Raw genomic sequence first — 16,190 nt, 5'->3', positions numbered from 1 at the left:
GCACTGCCAAGTGTTGAGGAGGTGCACCCGCAGGAGAGCCGAGAACCCTTCACTCAGTGGAAACAGTAAAGGTTTCCCAGGAAAGCTCTCTTTGCTCCAGAAAGCTGAGAACTGAGTTTCCCCAGCTCTTACCGCAGTGAGCTTGATCTGCAAGGCAAGGAAAGGAGCATCTGGATCCTGGATCCCCCGAGCAGAAGGCTCCTGGGCTGAACTGACACCTTATGAGGTTAAAGTGTGCACATTGCTTACCCCATCTCCAGCTGGTAATACTCACTTGGTGCTTTACCCTGAGTCAGCAGAGTTCCCCACCCTCTCTTGAAAAGGGCGCCCCCAAGGGAAACTTGCTCTTACAGCAGTTTCTCCCTTGGGCAGCAGTCCAGAGACAGCCCCGCCCTCCACAAGAGCTGCAGGATGCTGAGGGACCCCACCTCCCCGGTTCAGGGCTCTGCAGCTGAGCCAAGATGCCAAGGGGAGGGGCAAGCCTGGCAGAATTTATCCTTCATTGTGACCAAGAGCTTATCAGTGGCAGCTGTGGGGAGGGGGTTACCACCTGCTTCTGAAGAAAAGTGCCAAACATTTGCCTGTGTGGAGGTTTCGGTGTGTGTATCCAGTTGTTCAGGTGTGAAGGGGCATGAATATAAGTCTTGGGCATGGTGTTTGCCAGAACATAGTTCTTTAGGGCCCTGGTGGAAGTGTCCACAGTAGCTTAGGGGGTGGGATGGTATGTTTTTTTCCCTCTCTCTCTGTTCCTCTCTCTCTCTCTCCCCCCTCCCTCCCTCCCTCCCTCTCTCTCTCTCTCTCTCTCTCTCTCTCTCTGTGTGTGTGTGTGTGTGTGTGTGACTGTCTGTCTGTCTCTGTCCCTCCTCCCGAAGAGTGTGTCTGTGTGTATTGGTGGAGAGCAGCAGGTACAGGATCTGCAGTAACGTGCAGTTGCCATGTAGTTTCTCAGGGACACTCAGAGAAACACACACACACACACACACACACACACACACACACACACACACACTCCAAGCTCCAAAGCGTCAGGCAGGAAAGAAGGGTGTGTGTACATATCAGCAGAGCTGGAGGAGGTGCATGTAGTTATGTATGTTTGAATGACTGCTTTATTAGTATCCCCGGTGGAAGGGGCAAGTGCAGAGGTGTGTGTGTCTGTGTGTGTGTGTGTGTGTGCGCGCGCGCGCGCCAGCGCGCCTCTCTTTCCTCTTTGAATGGGGGTGACTGTGGTTGAGCGCAGCAAATGTGGTGCGGCTGTGTGAGTGTGTGTCTGTGTGTGCGCGTCTGTGTCCGCTTGTGAACATGGTCCCAGGAAACACGCACATGCTTCAGGCAGCTATTTCTGGCATTCCCGGGGCTCAGGCTTCTCCGGACACACCGGCTAAGTGGCCACCTTCCAGCAGCCAGGCCCTCCAGCTCTCCCAAAAGGCGCCCACAGCCCGAGCGCGCACACAAAGGCTCCATAATGAACGCGCTGCATTCTCCTGCGCTGGGCTCCTAACCGCGCACCCGGGGCGGCCAAGGCGAGCCCGCCAAGCCAAAGACTTACCGAGCACCTGGTGCCCAGCCCGCCGCTCCGCTTGGCCGCACAAACTCCAGGCGGCCCGACGTTCGGCTCCCCCCAACCCTCCCCCTGTCTCCCGGGGGCGCCCAAGCCCCTGTCGACCCCTAAGCCGGCCCGCCAGAGCCACGACCCACCCCGGGCCGGGCTGAGCTTGCAGGCGCGCCCCTCTGGAAGCAGCGCGCTACTTACCTTCCTCCTCCTTTCTCTCCTCCTCCGCCTCGGCTGCGCGGCAGCAGCAGAGCAGAGGCGGTGGCGACGACGGCGGCGGCGGGACTAGGGCGCCGGTGGTGCCCGGGAGCCCGGCACTGGGGTGGGGCTCAGTGGCGTGGGGCGGCGGGGCGGACGGAGGTTGGCGGGGCGGCAGCAGCTGGCCCGGGACGCAGGGAGCTGGCGCGCAGGCAGTGGGCTGCGGACAGGCTGGCAGCAGTGCGCGCGGGCTCCTCGGGTGGGCTCCATGGCTGCGCTGCGGGCCGCACCATCTCGGAGGCTTGCTCCTCGCTCTCTCTCGCTCCAGGAGTGCGGCAGGCTGCGAGGTGACGGAGAGCGCTGAGGCGGCTGGACAGCCAAGGAGGGGAGGGGAGGGGAGGGGAGAAGGGGCGGAGGAGTGGGGAGGAGAGAGAAAAGAGGGGAGTGCAGAACTCGGCGGTGGTGGGGGGAGTGCTCTCCGGCGCCTCTCGACCCTCGAGTGCTGGCGTAGGTTTCCCCGAAAGGGAAAGCGGCTTAAAGGCACAGCAACTGGCTCGGGTCACAACTAAAAATAAACACAAAATTGACAATTGGGGAAAGAATCTCCCAAGACACGACCAGCAACCCAGCCACCCAGCTCGGCGCTGCCTCACTTCTTGAACACGACCATTCAGGCTAGGCTTTGCCGGGAACTGCTGGCAGCTAAGAGGGAAAGCCAATTTCTAAAGTGAACCTGGGGAAGGAGGGTTTGCTGGAGGAGACAGGAAACTGAAGAGAAGGGGCAGCAGCAGTGAGAGCTTTGGGGTCTTCATTCTCTGCCCCCTGACCTTGCTTCTCTCTCCTCCTTTGCTTGCCTTCTGTTAGGGATGCCCTCCCTGCAGCTCCCCTCCTGCTCACCACCGCCAACATCCTCACCTTGAGTTTCAGCTCAGGTTCTTGCTAGCAGTGCCTCGCCCCAGCCCCAGCAATAGAGAAAAGGCAGCTTGGAGCCCTGGTCCAGCCAGGGAGCCCACCTCTGTGAGAGCACAGTCTGCCAGCTGGCAGAGGTCTGCTTGGAGCATGAAATTGGTTTGGTGAGAAGGGAAGGAGGTAAAGGGATGTGTGCGTGCGTGCGTGCTTGTGTGTGTGTGTGTGTGTGTGTGTGTGTGTGTGGTGTGTGTGGTGTTCACCAGCAGATGAAGGGAGGGTCCTGGCTGGACAGGGACCAACACACACACACACACACACACACACACACACACACACACACACACACAAGCACGCACGCACACACAAGCACGCACGCACACACAGTAATACACACATTCTGAAGGAGAGCAGCTAGGCAGGCACAGCACAATGCCTGATGAATGATCTCAGGGCATTTTTAAGAGACACGCTGTGAATACTAAATGTACAGCAATGGAGATTCTGGAGAGAGCTCTTGATATCCCAGTTGGCACCAGCCCCTCCAGAGGAGTTTTAACGACCAAGAAGAAAAGCCATTCTTGTTTTTTTATTTTTTATTTTTTCTTAAAGGGTAGTGTCAGTGGGGACCCTGACAAACTGGGAGGCTGGACAGTGGAGTCTGAGATGGTGGGTGTAATTGAGGCAATGAAGTTTAAGGCCCTCGGGTGATACCAGACCCACCAGGTGAATTTGTATATTTCCAAGCATCAGAGGCACCTGGTACAGACAGTTAACATTGGCCCCTCTGGGACCCAGGAGTTCTAAGATAAAAATGAGTTCTAAGACAAAAAAAAATGAGTCGTTCTTCTCTTCCTATGGTCCTGAATTCTGGAAGGTGGTTAATAAACCAGGGCCTATTTCAGTTGGAACCTTTTTTTCTTCTCTGGTTTTACTGAAGCACCTGAGAGAAAAGGGTGCAGAGAGGCAACCATTGGGTAAGAGGAGATTCTTGTAGCCTGAACCGGGTGCCCTGATACAGAGTTGAATTCTGGGCTTGAGCATGGTGGAGCCTGCAGCTGGGGTCAGCAGTCGAGTAGCTGCCTAGCAGATCTGGCTATTCTTCTACTGGGTACAATTTTTTGCTATCTTTCTGGCAGCCCCTACCTTGAAAGAAAGGATAGAAAGACCCTGTATCTGGAGGTGTGTGTGTGTGTGTGTGTGTGTGTGTGTGTGTGTGTGCCTGGGCTGGGAAAACAAGTAGATGGAATTACCAAAGGCAGATGATGAGAGAGAGAGAGAGAAAACATTCAGGAAGACAAACATATCACATTCCTGGCAGATGCAAGGCAGATTTTTAAACAACACGTTCCCTGGGACACTAGATGCATATACCAGTACACAGGCAGAGATCATACTCTTTTGTGTTTGGAATCAGTTCATAGTTATGTGACCTAAAAGCAGGTCTTCTAACCACTCTGATTAAGACTTACCTGTGGGATGAAAGGGAACCTGCTCATGCAGTTGAAGTAGTCAACGATGCTCTACACGACTGTATACCTACTAATCTTGTCCTCTGTTTACAGATACCCGATCGTGGTTTTACTTTGCCTAATTCCTATCAGGACGGATGTAGCATTTACATCGATTCTTCTGGTCAAAGGGAGTCCCAGAGAAGGCTGGCTACAATCCATATTGGCTGGATTCACTTCTAAAAGAGAACCTAGTGCTGAGAAAATCATGTAGGTAGTGTCTTTGTTTGTTTGTTTGTTTGAGAAAGTGTATGTATTCCGCATGCCCACCAGAACTGAGAGAAGAGGCATGCAAGGGGTAGGACACAGAGAGGTGAAGGTTCAACATTTTTTACCCTGTGTCCAATGCAGCAAAAATAAACACTAGCTTGTGTAACGGGGGATCTTGATTTGGTCACTCTTTAAAACTTGGTGAAGAAAAGAAACAATTTACTGTCTTCAAATCACATGACAAGCAGATGACAAAAAACAATTCTGCTGTATTTCTATTTCCAATTGAAATCAATGCATTGAGATGAAGTTAGTAAGTGACACTATTTTTCAAGGGGGAGATGGAGGCAGCCCAATTTCATTGGCACCTTGGTCTGTAATCAGTACTGAACAAATAGCCAATTCACCTATAATGGAGAATCCAGGGATAAATAGACAGTCTCTTGGCTGCCAGTAATAATAGCATAGTGACCACTTGCCGACCCATCACTACTGAAAACTGGGTGCTTTGCTAATAATCTTGGAAAATAAAGAGTGACTCTTCATCACAGGGATACAATTAGGTCCACTCTCCTAATAGAACTCCCACCCTAGCCAGCACTTCCATGCATTAATTAATTTCATAATCACTGACACCCTCTTAATGGGTAGCATCATTATTCCATAAGCTTTATGGGAGGAGAAGAAGAAAAAAAGGAGTAAGAAGAAAAAGAAGAAGAAGAAGAAGAGGAGGAGGAGGAGGAAGCGGAAGAGGAAGAAGCAGTAGCTACAAAGACTCATGCAGCAATAAATAGTAGAATCTGGATTCCAACTACATGATGACAACTGTGATTATTAGTATTATTATTAGGTTTCATTGAACACTTACTATGGCTACTGAGTTAGCATTTTATGTATATTATTGCATTTAATCCTTACAATAAACTCAGGAGGGTAGGTACTTTATTATTAGATTTATTGTTTTAAAGAAATAGAAATCTTGGAGATAGTAAGTCATTGCTGTAAGGTCACAGAAGTAGCGGAGAGCTAATTCAGAATTTGAACCCATGTCTATTTGGCTAGCACTATAATTTCTCTAAAAAGGCTATGATTCTTAGCTTCCAACTATCACACAACTGACTGCTATCACACAACACAGCTTGCTTTTTCCACAGAGTCATTACTAAGCTGCCTGCCTCTATTGGGGCTATCCACCCACCCACCCATTAGCACCCAAGAAAAGATAAATGACAGAGAGCAGAATGTCATCTGTGCCTGACAATATGAAGTGCATCTGCTGAAGGTATCAGAAAGATCCATTCAGATTGGCCAGGGAGGCCTTGAGACAATAGAAGAAAGAATGATGTAATCCAAAAGATCCGTGAGGAAACTCCCATCATAATTTTTCAGCCCCCTAACTCTTTCTGCCTTGCCTTTCAACAAGATATATGCCTACCCTCAAGCATTTGGAACCAATTATTTCAGAGACTTGGTGGGTGGAGAAAAGGGTAAAGGAACTTCCTGAGCTACTGGGGATACTAGGAGCTAGCAGGAAGGCTGAGTGACAGAGAGAATGCCAGAGAAAAACTGAGAAGAGCCTTTCAAAGGATGTGTCCTAGGAGGGTGGAGGACAAAAGGCTGGGCAATTATGCTAAGAGGTCCTTTTAGTGGCCCTTTATATACTAGCTGAGCCTGCTCACAGCCTGTGTGCTGAAGACAAGGAAGACACAGGAAGGGAACAAGATGGAACAACAGCAGCTGACAAGCAATAAACTGTCAGCTAGCAGCTTCACAAGGAGCCTGGCGGGCTGACTGGCAGGCAGGCACCCTCTCCCCTCAGATGCAGCTGCTGTTCAGGACCTGCCATGACATTAGAGCCTGGCCACCCTATTAACGAGTGTCCCTGTTCTCTCAATTTGCCAAGGAGATGTCTGAGCCTGGGAGAGAGGTCCTTATGTCAGGACTAGGGCTCATTGTATAGTGGTGCTTCAATGACTGGTGTATGTGCCACATATTCTCACCTCCTCTCTGAGACATGGGGTCAGGGTATTTCTATCTGCATAACTGAAGCCCGGGTTTCTCTGCTGCTACTGAAGAGATGGTCATTTCCTTCCCTCAGCCTCCCCTGTTTCTGCCATTTCAGTCATCCCAGGAGCATTGGAGTGACAGGGGATTTCTTCTACACACACACACACACACACACACACACACACACACGGGGGGGGGAGGGAGGGAGGGAGAGAGATGAGAGACATAGTTCTCCTCAAGAAGCCCCTTTATCCTGAGGTCTTGAGTAGTGTCTTCTACATAACTCCTTGAGTTCTGATATATCCTTCTACCTCTCATTAAAAATTTGTTTTGTGTGTGTGCATACAACGTGTGTCTGCACATATGTGCATGAGTGCGCGTGTGCATGTGCGTGTGTGTGTGTGTGTGTGTGTGTGTGTGTGTGTGTGCACTCTAGGGAGCAAGGAGATCAGCAAACAATTTGTGGTTGTTCTTTCCCTCTACTGAACAGGTCTGGTGCACTGAGCTCAGGTTGTCTGGCTTGGCAGCAGCAAGCCCCTTTACCCACAGAGTCATCTCGCCAGCCCACCCATCTTATTCTTTGAGATAGGGTCTCTCACTGAACCTGGAGCTCACCAATTTAGTTAGGTTGGTTGGCCATGAGCTCCAGGGTCACACTCACCCCTGGATCCTTTTCCTCCTGCACTGGGGTCACAAATGTTTTTACGAAATGCTAGGGATACCCATGTTTTAATGTGTGTATGTCAAGCTCATTACCAACTCAGACAAGGCAGCTGTCCTAAGTAGCTAAGGCTGGCTTCAGATTCCCCACATACCCCAGACTGGCCTCAAACCCAAGATCCTTCCTCCTCCGCCTTCCAAGTGTTGGGGTGATTGGCATGCACCATCATAGGTAGCTAGGCTCTGGGTGTTTTCTGAAATCATTCTCTGACCTCCACCAAAGGTAGATCTCCCTAGCTCCAGTTTGATGAACAAGTCTATTCTCAGGTAAACACACAGAAAGTAATTGATAGTGTCTCTTAATCTTTCAACCAATCAAGCACAAAACCCCCGACCATCAAATGAAACAAGACTCTGGAAGTAGAGGCCCAGTTGCCAAAAGTATACACTTTTTTTGAAGTCTCACATTTTGTTTTGAACACAACTGAAATTTGACATTCTGCTCTATTGTAGTAGAGTTCAATCTACCATGAAAGTACTGCATATCTCCAAAATCAGTGCACAAATTGAAATTCCAGGAAGACACACAATGTGTGCAGGGTCAGAGGATTCTGTGCTTCTGCATAGCTCATAAGATGTACAGAGGTTCTCATTTGAGAAGTGCTGAATGAATGTGTCATTCTGGAACATGTTTGCCTCTCACCTTGCCATCTCTGTGGAACATATTGGTAAACAGAAAGAATGACTGCAAGAGTTTGCAGTGTAGACATGTGTGACTGTGTCAGTCTTCATTTCCTCCACAGGACTCTCAGCAGAGCCTTCTCTAGTCCTAGGTTCCAGAGAGTATGGGCGGCCAGACCCTTAGTGTGCCGCTAGCTTTCCCCTTACTCAAATTTACCTGCCCTCCAGCTGTGTGAGCTGGAAATTCTCTTTTGGGTTAAGGCCGAGTCTCCAGAAGGTCCTGGTAAATTGCACATGTTATCTGAAATGGACAGCACATTAAGTCATTAGTGCCCATTAATGCACTTGCCTGAATAAATCTATCAGATTGCCTGGCACTTCTCAGAGGGCAGAGCTGTGAGGAAATGAGACACTGACCAGGAATACTTCGTCAGGGTTTTGTATGGTTGGAGGGGTTCTAGTGCAGTGCTTCCCCAGATATTGGTCCTAACTCAGCTGCATCAGAATCCTGTCAGTAGCTGTAAACAGAAAGGCTGAATCCTGGGCCCCACTAATAAAACTCTGCATTCGATTTTATGACCCTGTGCCTGGGAAGCACCTGCTTCAGTGCAAAAGCAGGACCGAGGAGAGAAATGCAGTAATAGAGAGCAGAAGGCCAGGACCAGGAAAAAAAAATACTGTATAGTAGTCTGAAATCTTCCCTTTTTTCCCCTCTCTCCCTCCATCTTTTCTCTTCCTCCTCATCCTCCTCTTCTTCCTCCTCCATCTCTTTCTCCTTTTCCCATTTTTGTCTCTGTCTAAAGAGAGCTACTGAGATGCTGCTTTCATCCTCATCTCCCTCTCTCAGGCAGAGGGAGTCTCACAGAGAAGCCAGTGGCTAGGAAGGTCTTACAGTGGATGCTAGATTGACAGAATCTAGGGAATTGCCCACCCTTCCCTGTATGCCTTCCTTCTCTTCCCCTGCTGGCATTGTAGGCATGTTTGCCCTCCTGGAGTTAGGAAGAAAAATACCAATTTAAATGTATGCTGACGGAGCCTGTCAGATGCCAAGTGCTTGCAGCAATTGCTGCTGGTCCAGCTCTTCCCCGGGAGAAGAGAATTCAGAAGTGCTTGGTGCCAGTGCTGCTAGGAGCTAGGTTCCTCCTACTCTCCTTAGGAGAATGTGGAGGGAGACACTGGGTGCATGGGAGGGGTATGCAAGCTGGAGAGCAGAGGAACGGGATGCCTCCTATAGGTTTTCCACCCCGGTAGTCATAGATATTCTATTTAACTCCTCTGTACTTATGGTTCCCCCAGTGTGTGTGTGTGTGTGTGTGTGTGTGTGTGTGTGTGTGTGTACTGGAAAGAAAGCATAACGTCTACTTGATGCTTTTCACAGGGATACTGAGACATTTGGGGTATTTTTTCGTAAGGAAACACCACAGAGAGTCAAAGAGTCTTCTCTTCAAAAGATCATGAAGAAGAGTGTTAAAAGTTCACTGTCCTCCAAAACCCCTGAGATCACTATGGATCTAATAAATGAATTCTTGTTAATGTACTGGGCAGTGCTAGTGGATCAACATCTTAACCTTCCAACAGATGCATTTTGTTCAAAACTAATCTCTCCAGGTCTTTCTTCAAAGGCATGATTAATAGTAGGAAGGTGAGAAGCACTGTGCTGCTAATTTTTTTTTTCTTTTCTCTGCCTTTTCTAAATCACACTTCTGTTTATGTGACTGCTGTTTCCCAAGGAGGGAATAAACAAAAACCCACATGGGAAGGGAGAATTAGGCTTGGATTATATATCTTGGTGAACTAGAGCTCTCATGTTTTCAACCTGCCGAAACCTACAGCAAGGCTTGACAAGACAATTCTCACCACCGGACTGTCAGGAACTTTGAGTGTTTGACCTGCAGTCAGCTGATTAACCTTTCTGCCTGGGAAGTCTCATTTTTTCAACCTACATAAACCTCGCCAGGCTTATGGCAGGACTGGTGTGAGAGAAGGAGGGAGAGAAGAGAGCAGGTGGGAGATAAAGAAAACTACTGAATAACAAGACCTGAAAAGCACCTTACTACCATTCTGAAGCAATGCACAGACATTTAATGGCATTTCCTTGCCTTCAAAAGCCATGGCTTAAAAATGGGAAGCCTTCATTAAGGCACTGCAGGCAGAGTTCTGGTAATCTAAGAAAGATCCTATTTAGGGGGAAGGCCTAATTATAGTTTCTTTTTCTTCTTATCTCCTTCTCTTGTTCATTAAGACCAAAGGACATTTGCTCAGGAAATCAGATCTTGGTTTCAGAAGATTTCATCTCCTCTCACAAATTCAATTTCCCAGAAATCTGTTCTTGGTGTAGGCCTAAACTGGCTGAAATGTGTTCCGAATGATGACCAGTTCATGGGCTAGGTAGGCCTCAGAGAACAGAGGTTGTGATCACAGTTTCTGGAACTCAGAGATAGCTGGACCCCAGCTGGCTTTGTCAGTGAAGACCCAACTCTAATCACTGCTTCAGCACATTTTTGGTTGGTACAGTTAGAAGATAATGCTTAAGGACTGATCTCTTGACCTCCACTGCCAATATACCATTCTTACACAGATGGATCTTGCCAAAGCATGATTGGTACTACGACACTTCTGCTCAAAAGTCTTTAGTGCCTGCCTCCCAGTCAACCTGCAGTATAAAATCTAAATGCTTTGCTGTAGGAGTCATCTCTTGGTGTCACATTCTGAGAGCTGCTTACTCCTGCCAGATGTGACTTCCCATTTTTTTCTTGTTTGTACCCTGGACCTTGCCTTTCAGTTTTGTTGTTTCCATGGGCCTAGGATGCATTCCCTTTGGTCCAATGCTTTATCCCCATTGTAAGGGGCCCTAGGAATTAGAATGCATTGAGAAAATCCTGGAAGTATAAATGCATCCTCCCTCCCAAGAATCCTGATGCCAGAAAAAGATTTTATCTCTAAGTTTGGGTAATTTGGATTTACAACTAAATCTCTATAGGCATATTCTCTGGCTTTTGATTTTTTTAAAAAAAATATTAGTTGTAATACAACTATGAACATGGTGGAGACAGATTCAGAATTTCTCTCTCACTAGATTTAGACAAAACTGCAAATAAAATTGTTTTTTTTCCAGTTTTTATATAGGTCATTGTATTTTTAATTAACTTATTTAAGAGAGGGAGAGGGGAGAGGAAGAGGGTGAGAGAGAGCAGGTGCGCATGTGTCATGTTGTGGAGATCAGAGGATAATTTTCAAGTGTTGGTTTTCTCCTTCTACAGTAGGTTCCAGGAACTGAACTCAGCTCATGAGGTTTCTGCTTTTGCCTGCAGAGCCATCACACTTGCCAAGGTATGGTATTTTTTTTTCAGGTGGGTAAGCTATTAGACTCAGTGTGCCAGGTCTGAGGAGCTGGGGAGCACCTGGGGAGCTCCCTTCCTCCTAGGAATACTCAGCACTTCTCACTGCACCAGATATTTGGCACATAGCAGAGAGATAGTAGCTTGTGGCAGCATTATGTTCTTGGCTTGGGCAGAAATGAATCCTTTTGTGGGCATAGCCCTGTCCTGCCCCTGTGGGCACAGAATAATCTTTAAAATTTGTTTGCTTTCTTCAAGTGCCTTGGGCCTATTCATAAACATTCAGCTGATGGAGGTGTCTGGGCTTTGGTTTCCAATCCCAATTTCTGCTAGCTTCCTGCACCTTTATAGTCTCTGGGAGATGCTTTGTTTTCAAAGGCTTTCTTAGCCTCCCTCTCTACATCTTATTTTCTTGTCCTTTACTGGATGCTCCTAGCACCATCCACTAGCATCTTCCTTTTATTAATCATTTTGATGGTTCTTCCTTGGACCCTCTTCAGTTTCTCTGAAATTAATCAACCCAGCGGCAGCCAAGAAAAATGTGGGAGGTTGGAGAAGTTTGTCTTTCAAATGAACCCCTTCCCTCCAAAGGGTTCAGCATCTTCTGTTGAGTCACATGGCCACCATTTTCACTTCCTGTTTTCTGAGACAGAACTTCATGTCAAAAGGTATATGAATAAGTTTTCTATAATTGATGAAAAAAAACCGCGATTGCTTAGCAAGATAGTAGGACCTCTTTAATCTCGAGTGGCTATAAGATGAGACAAAATGATTATTATAAAATTATCAGAAATGCAGTTCCCAGGTCTCAAAAGAGGTTGGTAGAATATAGTCATTTCTATCCTCCCCCCCGTCTGTGTGTGTGTGTGTGTGTGTGTGTGTGTGTAATGAGGGGATTATCACTATTTACTCAGGTCCTCCCTGGCACATGAAGTTATTCAGACACACTCCTTCCTGTTGTCCTGGAAAATCTCTTTAATCAGAAGATAGGGATGATCTGCCTGGTATGTCCTTTACGTCTATAAGCCTGTGAAGATCATAAGGCAGATAGTATTTTCTTTCTTGTTTTTTTTTTTTTTTTTTCCAGGAGGATTTTAGGCAGAGAGCTTAAGTGGTGTAGCCGCAGCCACTAGTTGTTGGGTGATACAAAGCTAATATTTGTAGAGCACATACTGGGTACCAGATCTTCTGTCACATAGGTTTCAAACAAAGGTTCATTATATCCCCATGAATGTGTTTATACTTTGATATAGATGAGGAAATTGAGGCACAGAGAATCAAAATAACTTGCCTAAGGTCACCAGCTAATAGGTGGCAGAGCTGAAATTTCAGCTCAGGTGTATCTCATGTCAAAGACCATAAATTGACCTACTACTGTGCTCTGACCCAAGAAATAAAGCTGCATTTGTTGAGCAAGTCCATAAACAATGGACATTTTTGGATTTTCCCCTTGCATTCAAAAGGCATACTTCTGTGTTTTATTTTGTCATCACATACTTAATGATCACAATATGCCCTCACTTTGCCCAGGTTTCCTGCCTGTCTAAGTTAGAGGCAGTACAAGGCAGTAGATGAGACCATAGACTCTGAAGTCACACTGCCAAGTTCAAATCTCCAGGTTCTCCCACTTGATAGCTTTGTGACTTTTCACAAATTATGAAACCTCTCTGTGTCTTGGATTTCATATCTTAAAGTAAAGATGGTTAAAATTTCTGATGCAAGAGAATTCTCAGAAGAATGAAATGAACCAATGGACTGTCAGGCCTAGTTCACTACTTCATACTTAGAAAGTTCTTGGCAAAGCCAAAGGGACCCTGCAGGCCTGTTGGTGTGTAGCATTCCTCTGAACATTAACCTTCCCGACTCAAACTTCACACTGAACCCGATCTGCTCCCTTTAAATGCAATTATAGCTTTCTCAAATTAAACAACAATAAAACAACTTTTGGCATCAAAGGACATGATTAACAGAGTGGAAAGCCAATCTATAAAATGGGAAAATGTTTGCAATTAATATCTCTGATAAGGGATTAATTTTCTGAATTTATAAATGACTTCACCTCAACAAACAAGTAAACAACACAATTAAAAGCAGTCAAAAGATTGGATAGACACTTCTCCAAAGAAGGCATACAGATGGCCAAGGGGCACATAAAAAGATGCTCTATACCGCTAATTATTGGAAAAATGCAAATCAAAAACATGAGACACCACTTTGTACTCATTATAGAAGTTACTGTGGAGAAGTAATAAGAAAATAACAAATGTTTACCAGGCCATGCAGAAACCAGAATTCTTGTGTGTGCTGCTCTGAGAAAGGTAAATGGTCTCCAAAAAAATTAAACACGGATTTCCCTACTATGTAATGATTCCACTTCTGGAATAAATAACCCAAAGAACTGGAAACAGTCTTGAACAAATATTTGTATAACTATTTATATAACAGCTTTATTTAAAAAAAAAAAGCCAAATATAGAGACAACTCAAATGACCATCACCTGGTAAGTGAGTAAACAAAATGTGGTATTTATATGCAAAGGGATGTTTTTCAGCCCCCAAAAGACAGAAATTCTGACAAATGCTACAATATCTATGGGCCTTTCAGACAGTATGCTGACTGAAATGAACCAGATACAAAGGAAAAATACTGAAAATTTCACTAGTATGTGTGTTACGGCTCTCTAGAGGAACAAAGCTGATAGAATTGAATATATATTAAAAGGAGATCTATTAGCCTGGCTTACATGATAGAGACTGGATAGTTCAGCAATGGCCGTCTGCTGGCTGGAGAGGCTGAAGAACAAGAAGCTGCTCAGTTCTTGAGGCTGGACGTAGAAAGCAACAGGGAATTGGTGTTTAATGGGTACCGAGATTTAGTTTTGTAAGATCAAAACATCTGGAGGCAGATGGTGGTAATAGTTACAGAACAATGTGAATGTACTTAGTTGTCAACCTAAACATGAACAAAATGGTACTTTTTGGGCTGTACATATTTTTCGCTATTTTCAAGATAAAAATCCAACGGGTATGATGGTACACACCTTTAATCTCAGCACTTGGAAGACAAAGACAGAGATGTCTATGAGTCTGAAGTCAGCCTGGCTAACATAGTAAGTTCCAGGATAGTCAAATGAGTACCTACATCTAAGCTACATCATAAAAGCATATCTCAACACTAACCAGGAGGAGGATGAAGAGGAGGAGGGGAAGGAAGAAGAGGAGCAGGAGAGAAAGAAAAGCAACTCTATCAGTTCTTTAACTCTGCAAAGCATCCAAGCCCTGTACATGACAATAAACAGGGCAGATAAGGCTATTGATCTCACAGAGCTTCCATTGACCCAATAAATGAATAATATCTTTTCACACAGCCACAAATGCTTTGAAAAAAATGACAAAACAAGCAGGGCATAGTTGTTCTCACCTATAATCTCAGAACTTGGGAAATAGAGGCAGAAAGATCAGAAGCTCATCTTCAGCTATATAGTGGGTTTAAAAGATCACTCACTTATTCCTTTATTCATTCATTTTACTTATGTGGGAGTTTTGACAGCCTGAATGTCTGTATATATTATTTGCATTCCTGGTGTCCTTAGAAGCCAGAAGAGGGCACCAAATCCTCTGGGACTAAAGTGCAGTTGTTTTTGCACTGCCCTGTAGAGGACCTGGGTCCTCTCAAAGAGCAGCCATAGTGATCTTAACCAACAATCCACCACTCTAGTTCTTAGATAGGGAGTTTGACACCAGCCTTGATCATATAAGACTACCTCAAGAAACAAACAAACAAACAAAAAAAAAAAAAACAAAGAAAAAATATAAAAAATGAAACAAAATAGTTTGATGATTGTTGTGGAGTTGGCATGCTGTTCAATCACCTGGGAAGGGAGTCTCAATGAGGAATTGTCTAGATTAGGTTGGGTTGTGCCTATGCTTACGAGGGCTTTCCTTAATTGGGTTAATTGAGATATAGGAAGATCTACTGTGAACACGGGCAGCATCAGTTCAGAGGTTTGGCCCTGGACTGGATAAAAACAAGAGAGCCAAGCATTTAGCATGGATGCATTATTTCACTGCTCTCTTCTCTTGACTGTTGATGTAATGTGACTTGCTGCTTCAAGTTCCTGCCGCCTTGACTTCCCCACAGTGATGGACTGTATGTTGAACTGAGAGCTAAAATAAATTCTTTCTCCCCTAAGTTGCTTTTGTCAGAGTATTTTTATCACAGCAACAAGAAATAAAACTACCCAAAGTTTGGCTATAAGTCTCAGCCACTGCTTAAATACCTCTATCAGTAGAGTCTTTCAGAGGTCTTCTGTGGTAGGCTCCTGTCCTGTTCTTTGTCTTCTCCTTCTTCTGATGTCTATCACGTTTGCCCTTCTGAATGAGGATTGAGTATCTTTCCTAGGGTCTTCCTTGTTGTTTAGCTTCTTTAGGAGTATAGATTTTAGTATGTTTATCCTATATTTTATGTCTAATATCCACTTATGAGTGATTATATACCATGTGTGTCTTTCTGTTTCTGGGTTACCTCATTCAAGATGATCTCTGGGAGTCTTAAAGAGAATGATACCCCAACCAAGGACCATGCATAGAGAGGACCTAAAACCCTGGCTCAGATATATCCCATAGACTCAGTCTCCAAGTGGGTTCCCTAGTAACGGGAGCAGGGGCTGTCTCTGACATGAACTCAGTGGCAGGCTCTCTGATCACCTCCCCCTGGGGGGTGCAGCCTTTCCAGGCCACAGAGGAAGACAATGCAACCAGCCTTGATGAGAAATGATAAGCTACGATCAGATAGAAGGGGAGGAGGACCTCCCCTATCTGTGGACTAGGGAAGGAGCATAGAGGAAGAAGAATGAGGGAGGGTGGGATTGGAAGGAGAAGAGGGAGGGGCCACAGCCAGGATACAAATTGAATAAGTTGTAATAAATGATGATAATAATAATAATAAATGAAAAATAATGAAGCTAAATCTGGGCATGGTGGTGCACGCCTGTAATCCCAGCCCTTCGGGAGGCAGAGACAAGCAGATCTCTATTAGTTCGGGGCCAGCCTGGTCTACAAAGTTAGTTCAGGACAGCCAAGTCTGCAGAGAAAAACCCTGTCTTTAAAAAAACAAAACAAAACAAACAAA

General features: G+C 45.8%; 2 protein-coding genes across 5 annotated transcripts in view; both read right to left on the bottom strand.

The window, feature by feature from the left end:
• Nucleotides 1–2,851, bottom strand: part of Frmpd3 (FERM and PDZ domain containing 3) — a 151,963-nt gene extending 149,112 nt beyond the window's left edge. For 2 of the 4 annotated variants that reach the window (XM_060375641.1, XM_060375642.1), the window contains exons 1-2: nucleotides 2,663–2,850; nucleotides 1,751–2,312 (exon numbers count right to left, since the gene is read on the bottom strand). The gene's annotated coding sequence lies outside the window, so the exon portion shown is untranslated. Of the gene's footprint in view, nucleotides 1–1,750; nucleotides 2,313–2,662 lie in introns of all 4 variants that reach the window. The other 2 variants (XM_060375634.1, XM_060375635.1) reach the window with 2 other exon arrangements.
• Nucleotides 1,743–4,152, bottom strand: LOC132649883 (basic proline-rich protein-like). The gene is made up of 2 exons (XM_060374651.1): nucleotides 4,126–4,152; nucleotides 1,743–2,087 (listed from the first exon to the last, which is right to left on the bottom strand). The coding sequence occupies exons 1-2, from the start codon at nucleotides 4,150–4,152 to the stop codon at nucleotides 1,743–1,745; spliced, it is 372 nt and encodes a 123-aa protein (XP_060230634.1).
• Nucleotides 4,153–16,190: the final 12,038 nt, after the last annotated feature.

This window comes from Meriones unguiculatus, chromosome X (assembly GCF_030254825.1).
Source record: "Meriones unguiculatus strain TT.TT164.6M chromosome X, Bangor_MerUng_6.1, whole genome shotgun sequence".
NCBI classification, from domain to species: domain Eukaryota; kingdom Metazoa; phylum Chordata; class Mammalia; order Rodentia; family Muridae; genus Meriones; species Meriones unguiculatus.
The sequence above is the reverse complement of the archived record's forward strand: the minus strand, read 5'-3'. Positions and strand labels throughout refer to the sequence as shown.